The 9,032-nt window shown below is 43.0% G+C and overlaps 1 protein-coding gene across 1 annotated transcript; it reads left to right on the top strand.

Annotated features, from left to right (window-relative positions):
• The first annotated feature begins 3,418 nt into the window (after nt 1-3,418).
• On the top strand, nt 3,419-4,030 carry LOC116935715. Its single transcript, XM_032942981.2, has one exon. It carries the CDS (start codon nt 3,419-3,421, stop codon nt 4,028-4,030), a length of 612 nt encoding a protein of 203 aa, XP_032798872.2.
• Nucleotides 4,031-9,032: the final 5,002 nt, after the last annotated feature.

Below are 9,032 nucleotides of genomic sequence, written 5' to 3'. Positions count from 1 at the left end.
GATCTCTTCTTGTCGGCGTCTATTGGGTCTTGTCGGAAAATTTATTCCCGACCACAGTTTGAGTACCCCTTCTTTCTTTGTTTAGGCCCAACGTCAGTCGACGTTTCTTGAATCCTTTGGGCAACTATGGACTTTGTATAACTATTGACTTGGTATTTCTCAACCCCCTATTGTTTTTTTTTGTTCCCTTCCTATGGCTCAAGAAAAGGCTTCGCCTGGTTTTTTTATACAGATCACTCCCTCTCAGTCTCTTTACAAAAGCTGTTCAAATCGGTCACTCACTCATTTTCATCCCTTCATATCTCGTGCTATCTCGAACATCCGAACTCGTCTTTAGTTCGAATCAAATACAGTGAAGTGCAACAGCATCTAAGTTCGTTTTTCTCTAAAGTCGATGTCGAAAGGTGCCATTTTTGACATTTTTGGTGCCGTAACCAGGTTAGAGGTATCCTGATTGCGTGTTGGCGTCACAAACCACGTGACGGCTCCGACAAACCCGGTAGAGACGGGCAATTCTATCTATTCGGCGTCACTAGTTCTTGTGGCAGCTCCGACAAATCTGTTCCACGCAGACCTAAACTTTCTCAAAAATCACAACGTAGGGAAGAAAATGCATCTTGGCAATGGCCGATAGAGCTCACTTAGTGGCTCTATCTTGAGTTACCACGCAAGATACACGAGCTCGAAAGCAAATTGGTTGAACTCCAGGCTCGCGCTGCCGCTATAGAAGATTTAGACCAACAAATCTACAACGAAACAGACGCTGACGAACTGGAAAATGAGATCGAAGCCACGGATTTGGTCAACTCAGTCATTCAAGACGCTCAACACCAGTTTCAGTACATAATTGAGAAATTGAAACGTGATCTTCAACTGACGAACCCTATCACAGCCCCTCCTGTACCGCCGTCAGTGTCAACTCGTTCCAGCATTAGACCAAAAATTGCGCTTCCTAGATTTGGAGGAGAAATTCTTCAGTGGCAGCCATTTTGGCAAGCGTTCGAAGCCGAAATACACCAAGATGCTTGTCTGGCTAATATCAACAAGTTTAATGATCTCGTGAGCCAACTTGAACCAAGTGTGCTCATAACTGTGGCAGGTCTTACTCCATCCAATGACAATTATCCCGTCCTCGTCAAACTCCTTACAGAGCGGTTCGGAAGCGTACCTAAGATTACTGCAGCCTACATGAGGGCGCTCTACATGCTTCCAAAGCCTGAAAGTCATCTCAAAAGTCTTCGCGGATTTTATGATTCATTGGAGTCTTATGTAAGAGGTTTAGACGCATTTGGAAAACCTTCGGATTCTTATGGTGATTTACTGGTGTGCATCTTGTTGGACAAATTACCGGGGGACGTACGTAAAAACGTCGCCAGACAACATGATAAAGATGAGTGGACTCTAGATCAGCTGAGGAAAGCGTTAAGAGGTGAAATAAGAGTCATGGAAGCCGTTCAATCGTCATTGCCACCACCGCACAAGTATCAACCAGCAAATTACCCCAAACAAAGCCACTCCATGTTTAATTGTGTTGTTCCCGCTAAACACACTACCCAATGTGCCTTTTGCGATGGGGAACACTACCCGACACAATGTACTGCAATTACCACAGTGAAAGAACGTAAGAAAGTAGTTCAACTGAAACGTCTCTGCTTCAACTGTCTCAGCGCTCGCCATAACAAAAGGGATTGCAGTTCGAAATCCAGTTGCAAGATTTGCCGTTCAAGGCACCACACAAGCCTCCATGAAACAAAATCATCAACATCAAACAGCTCGTGTAAAAATCAGGGTGAAATTCCTACCGTTGCCGGCGTTCATTGAGCAATATCTAACGCAGTTGCCGTGGCTAATACGGCAAATAACTCCACTATTTGTATTTCTAAAGACTGCTGTTGTGAAGATCCACACAAAACGAGCTAAAGTAGAAGCAAACCTGCTTTTTGATGAATTGCCCAACGTACTTGGATGACTAAAGAGCTGGCCAAACGTCTAGATCTTCATCCGACCACTCAAGAATATCTTCTTCTCTCTGGATTTTCACAAGTTTCCTCCTCTCCAAATACTATGGAGTTGTCGATCTAGTAATTTTGTCTTCCAATGGCCTTCCAGTTTCCGTTCGTGCCATTATCATCGATTTCTTGGTTTCCCCTCTACAAGACGATCACCGAGGATCACTAGTGCATCTGCCCTATCTGAAGGGATTAAATTTGGCTCATCCCATCAAAGGTGACAAATCATTCCACGTAGACATCTTAATTGGAGCTGACTTTTACTGGCAGTTTATCAGCGACAAAAAGCCAATTCGAGGTATGGGTCCTACAGCGGTGAACTCTAGGGTGGGCTACCTAGTGTCCGGCCCAATGGAAAGCATCCGCGTTGTTGAGTCAAATCAGTCCATAAAACTTCACATCACCAGCATGGATCAGCTAGATCCATCGTATCTGTGGTCCCTAGAAATGTTTGGTTTTTTCCCCCACAAGGAAAACGCTAAAGAAGCGGCAGAATACGCAGACCGCTGCATAGAATTCAAAAACGGTCGCTACATTGCGCATTTCCCTTGGAAAGTCGACCATCCTGAGCTTCCAGTGAATTCCTCTACAGTGCAAAACAAGACTAGGGCAATAATCCGGCGAATGGCGCGCGAACCCAAGATGCTGCTTCAGTTCTCAACGCTCATCGACCAGCAATCGAAAAACCAGTTCATCGAACGAGTTCCAGACACCGAACTTTCAAACAACTGCCATTACATTCCCTACCACTATGTAAAGAAGGATTCGACCACCACGCCGATTCGCATAGTTTACAACTGTTCCTGCAAAGGATGGAACGGTGTTAGTTTCAACGATTGCGTTGAAACCGGTGCGCCACTACACAATGACCAAACGCACATCCTAGTACGCTTCAGGACGCATGCTATAGGTATAGTGGCGGACGTGGAAAAGGCATTCCACCACATTGAATTGAACAAGTCTGACCGCGACTACTTACGCTGGTTTTGGCTCGCAAATTCTCAAGATCCAGAATCGAAACTAGTAGTCTATCGATTTAAAGTTGTACCCTTTGGAGCAAAATTATCGCCCTTCATCTTGAACTCGGTCATCATTCGTTATCTTGAAGGAGAACAATCATCCACCGCTCGAGATATGCAACGCAGTGTGTTCGTCGACAATATTATCACTGGTTGTGAGAATGAGAATCAAGCCCTTAACTATTGCACCCAAGCAAAAGAGGTTATGCCAATCTTCCTCTACAAGTATGGGGTTTCAGCAGTGAAGGCCTGGAAAATAAGCTAACAAACTTTGGTGATTTGGATCCTTCTCCGGTATCGAAGACTCTTGGTTTATCATGGGATCGAAAATTGGACTCACTTAACGTACAGTCAGTAGACTTACTATCCCACGCCTCAGAAAAGGCCTCAATGAGAGACGTTCTACGAGGAGTAACATCCCTTTACAATCCGCTTGGATTTTATTCGCCGCTAACTACAAGTGGGAAGATCTTTCTACAAGATTTGCATAAAGAAAAAATGAAATTAGATGAAGTTATGTCTACGGTTAATCTCGAACGTTGGAAGGAGATCGTCAGTGCCATAACAAAGGCGGTGCAGCATCAACTCATGTCTCAGCCAAGACATTATTTCCCTTCATCGTCATCTGATAGAGAACTTCACGTTTTCTGCGATGCGAGCCGCCGTGCTTATGGCGCCGTTGCCTACCTTCAGCACAAAGGTAAAGGGGCATTTGTAATTGCGAAATCAAGAGTTGCCCCCCTGAAAAACGAAAAGAAGGAAGGCGAACGGGAGATATCTATTCCAGAAGCTGAATTGATGGCTGCGTTTATCGGAACTCTCATTGCCGAAACGGTCCTCGCAGCGCTGGAATTGCAGGAGTTCAAGACGCAGGGGTACCTCTGGAGCGATAGCCAAATCGTCCACTTTTTTATCTCTAAATCCGAAGGCCATCCTCGTCAATTCATCATTAATCGGGTGAAAAACATCCGAGACTTCAATCGACGAAGAGCCGCTACGTAGAAATATGTTCCTACAGAAGAGAACCCCGCCGATATTCTCTCTCGAGGTTGCTCCTTCTCAGACTTCCGATCATCCCTGCTGTGGAAAAAGGGGCCTAGTTGGTTGTCCAATCGAAAGCTTTGGCCAACGTGGTCCGTCGGCCAATTCAAGAAGTGCCTAACTCTTCATTTAACAGCATCATTTGCCAACAAAACAACGGAGGTTCAGCCAGAGTCCGGCATTGCAACAATTATTGATCCAACAAAGTTCAGATGGCAATCTTTGCGCCCAACAACTGCCCATATATTTCGACTTTTGGAAAACTTATGGCTAAAAGACCCCACCAGAGAGTCGTGGAATCGCCAATCACTCAGGCAAGAGAACTGCAAGCAGCCGAAAATGTCTGGATCCGGTATTTTCAAGAAAAATACTTCGAAAAGGAGCTTCAATACTTACAATCCGTTAAGAAAGCTTGGCGGCCTGCACTAGTTTCTCAACTAGACCTTTATTTGGATGAATCCCGAATCATCAGGAGTAGAGGGCGACTTCAAAACGCTAACATGCCGGAATCGGCCAAATTTCCCATACTCATACCAAAATACTCGGTGCTGGCCAAATTGATCATCCAGTCAGTTCACGAACACATCTTCCACTTTGGAGTCGATTTAACGATTGCACATCTTACCCAACAATATTGGATCCCGTCCGTACGACCACAAGTGAAGGCAATCTGTCGAAGTTGTGTAAAGTGCCGTAAAGATTCTGGCCCGTCTTATCGACTACCCGATCCAGCTCCCATGCCGGCCGACCGAATTAAGGAGAGCTACCCCTTCGCAGTGACTGGAGTGCATTACTCGGGCATAATTCCAATTCGTGGTGCGGAGAAAGGCATGGAAGCCAATGCCTATGTATTATTGTTCACCTGCGGAGTCTCTCACTCCATCCATCTTGAGGCCGTAGAAGATATGACAGCCACATCATTCATCGACGCCTTTAAACGGTTTATCAGCCATCATCCAATTCCTCGTATAATCTATTCCGATAATGCCACCAAGTTCATCAGTGCGTCGAGCATTCTCGTCAGACTCTTCGATCAACCAGAAGTCGCCAAACAACTAGCAGATATGAAGATAACTTGGAAATACATCCCGAAACGGGCCCCGTGGTATGGAGGATGGTGGGAGAGACTTATTGCCTTGACTAAAATAGCTCTCCGCAAGATGACTTGCAGAAGAAGGCTAAAATTTATTCAATTCCAAACGGTGCTTTGTCAAATCGAAGCAATTCTTAACGATCGTACCCTAACTCGAGTGCCAACTGACATTGACGGGCTAGAGCCACTGACTCCGTCTCACTAGTTGTATGGCCGTCGGCTTACAATTTTACCCTTTGACTTCACAGCAGATGAAGAACTGCAAGACCCAAGCTATGGGATAAAAAATTTGGTTTCTAAGGCTTATCTTCGCACTCAGAACGTATTGCGTTCATTCTGGAGAACGTGGAATAACATCTATGTTCCGTCGCTCAGAGAGAACCATAAAAAAACTAAAAGACGAATGGAGCAGACAATCAGAGTAGGAGATGTGGTACAAGTCCACGCGGACTGTAAACGCGCAGAATGGAAACTTGCCATTGTTCAAAATCTGATTCGAGGAAAGGATGGACTCGTTAGAGCCGCAGAAATCAAGACAGCAAATGGCCGAACAAATCGACCAATCAACAAGCTCTATCCAATAGAAGTTGCCGAAGCACCTGAGGAGAGGAACAATTAGCCGCAGCTTATTGAACAGACCCGCACCGGAGGTTCACCACATACACTCAACCAGCTGGCAGCCGAAAGGGAAAATCGTCTTGACTCGGTCAGATTACAACGTAAAGCAGCTCAACAGTCTTCAAGAAATATCAAACACATCACTAATCTGGAGAGTATTGATGAAGAGGAGTAGTTTTTTTTGCCGCCCGGTGTATGTCGGAAAATTTATTCCCGACCTCAGTTTGAGTACCCCTTCTTTCTTTGTTTAGGCCCAACGTCAGTCGACGTTTCTTGAAGCCTTTGGGCAACTATGGACTTTGTATTTCTCAACCCCCTCTTGTTTTTTGTGTTCCCTTCCTTTGGCTCAAGAAAAGGCTTCGCCTGGGTTTCTTATACAGATCACTCCCTCTCAGTCTCTTTACAAACGCTGTTCAAATCGGACACTAACTCATTATCATCCCTTCATATCTCGTGCTATCTCAAACATCCGAACTCGTCTTTAGTTCGAATCAAATACAGTGAAGTGCAACAGCATCTAAGTTCGTTTTTCTCTAAAGTCGATGTCGAAAGGTGCCATTTTTGACAGCTCTAAAACAGTAGATTGGTAAATGGAAGCGTGTTCTGATTTACCCATCCAAACAAATAACTTCAACTGCGGCGTATTTCTTTCCAATATGCATATTGCATTGCCAGCGGCCAGACATTTGATGTTATGACGGGAAACATCGACCATTTAAGGTCAACAATGCGCAGAGAACTTTCGGAGGGGAAATTAAGGGATGAAATCAAGAAAGAAGATCAGCTTCACAGGGGAGCGCAGTATGGAATCCATAATGAAAATCTGCAAAACGGGAAACAAAAAATTCCTGTTTTCAACGAAACCACGCCAACCGTCTTAGAAAACATAGTTATCTCGGCATTTCAGATGTTTTCCAGTAGAAAAGCATATAAAAACTTATTAAACCAGAGAAAGACGAGATCATGCGACTATTCTGGACCCAAAAAAAGAACCAAATAAGAAAGTTCCCATGATTCAAGCGGGATATTCTCTATTTAGGGCTAGAGGTATTGATAAAGAGGAAACCATCCGACAGAAGAAGGCGACGCAAATAAAAGTCCTAAAAAGAAAATTGTTACAAAAACAAGCAAGAATAAAAAAAAAATTGAAAGAAGAACTGAAGTTATCCAGGGAAAGAGAAAATAACATTAAACAGAAGTTGGCAAATTATATGAAATTGGAAGATCAAACGGCTGACGGAGACATCTGTGCAACTTTTATAATTAATCAAGTAAAAAATAAATATAAATCTTACAAGAAAACCAGTGAAATAATATAGTGGCCATTTTTTTCTTTATTGTGAAAACATAAACAAGAAGTATACCTGGAGTGTAGAAGTTGTTAAACAATGCATCGTGCTTCATGCGAGGGCTCCGGGAATTTATGAATACCTTTGACGGAATCGCATAATGCTGCTTCCGGTGTTCACCTTTTTGTGCAGGATACTGTACATGCATTGCGTTGGAAGCAAAAATCAGTTTTCTCAGGAAGGAAACCTATGAAGCGCTGCTACTAGCAAGTCATTCTACCGTAGCCTGCATTCGCTATTTGTTGAAAGAAAAAAAGTTTAAATATGTGTTGACAAGAAAATTTTCTACTGACCATGTTGAAATGATGGTTGGTGCGATTCGAGGCATGGCTGGAGGAAACAATAAGGTGAACGTACTGTCGGCTAAATTTGCCATGGATAAGATCGTTCGGACGCAACTGGTGTATTCTTCAAGTGAATACAATGTGCCTCTGAAATAAGAAAAAATTAGGACATCAAAATTAATATCCACGACAACAGTTGGGCCAAATGCCAAAATTTATCAGAACAAAAGATTACTTGGCAAAATTGGGGGAGAACACTTTGTCAGTTCTAGGAGAATTTCAGAGAGAACCAAGTAAGCTGTTAATAACATTTTACAAGAGGAAGTATTTACTTAACTGCTTATTTCCAGCCTACCCACTTCTTGGCTTAAAAATGCTTCATTAGCCCAAGCCTTTGGATATGTTCTGCAATGCCTGACCGAACAAGGTTTTTGTCAGCAATGTTGTGACAAGCTGGAAATCCTGAACTATACCACAGGGGAAAAATCAAGAATGTTTAACCTAATTATGGAAATGGGTAAAAAATTTAATGAAAAGTATGGCTGAAATATTATAATTTACTTTACCATAGATCGTCCCAAGTTAAATTACCCACTTCGGAAGTTTGTGTCCCGGCTTTTTACAGTGGTGACCTTCCTGGAAAATGTTATTCCATTCTTGAGAGAAACAACACATACGAAACAGGATTTAAGAGATTTCTTGACTCCGTACTTGCAGAAATGTGACACCATGAGCTGTGGGAATGATCAACCTTAAAACAATGAAAAAATAGTTAAGTGGATTTTAATAAAAAATTTTTCGCCCAGCATTTGCTGTCTTTTGCGATGGGCAATCTGATTTGGAAATGCAAAAAAATCCATTTCAAATCCAAGTCTTTAAATAAAAAATACAGGGCCTTATCATAGATTGACGTTTTGCAAAAATAAACAAAAGATAAAATTTATACTTCATAATTTGGTTTTACTTACTTCCTTGCTGTTACATTAAACTGGAGAGACTTCCTCCGACAAATATTCCCAACCAGTTACTTTCAATTTCAACACTTCCAACAACAACTCTAACGTCCAAACGCGACCAGAACGAAGTCGACAACCAAGTGTTTTGCTGACGATTGCTCAACGAAGTTCCAAGTATCTTTGGTGGTGGTGCTAGTGTCCATTCGAGAATAAGCTCCGCCCATCGCCAGAGGGGTGAGTCACTTTTCCAGTTCCAAGCTTCAGGCTTGAGCTATTACATCCAGTGGGCTATGGTAGAAGTATAGGCAGGGTCATAGACCCCTGGTTTCTCCACTATGGCTTTTTCCCTCTCAGAAAAGGGGTACCCTTTTGCGGGGATAACTATACAAAAAACGGGGGATTTTGGTCGGGGTGGTCGGGGCGAAAGAGTTATTTTCCGCCCGGTGGGAGTGCCTCTTGTGGGTGTGTTGTTTCACTCAACGCAGAAACTCATTTTTCGACAGACGTTAATTTGTTTGCGTTTTCAGTCATATTCTTCAAGTTTCTCTGATTTGTAATAAGAATAGCACCCCAAAGTTTCGTATGAAACTTGCACTTGCTTTGAGTGGACTGTTTGAAAGAAACAATGCAGTTGACTGTTTTAAATAAAAAAATTACGTTGGA

Source organism: Daphnia magna, linkage group LG9 (assembly GCF_020631705.1).
Source record: "Daphnia magna isolate NIES linkage group LG9, ASM2063170v1.1, whole genome shotgun sequence".
Lineage (NCBI taxonomy): Eukaryota > Metazoa > Arthropoda > Branchiopoda > Diplostraca > Daphniidae > Daphnia > Daphnia magna.
Note: the sequence above shows the minus strand (reverse complement) of the source record. Positions and strands in the feature narration are given on the sequence as shown.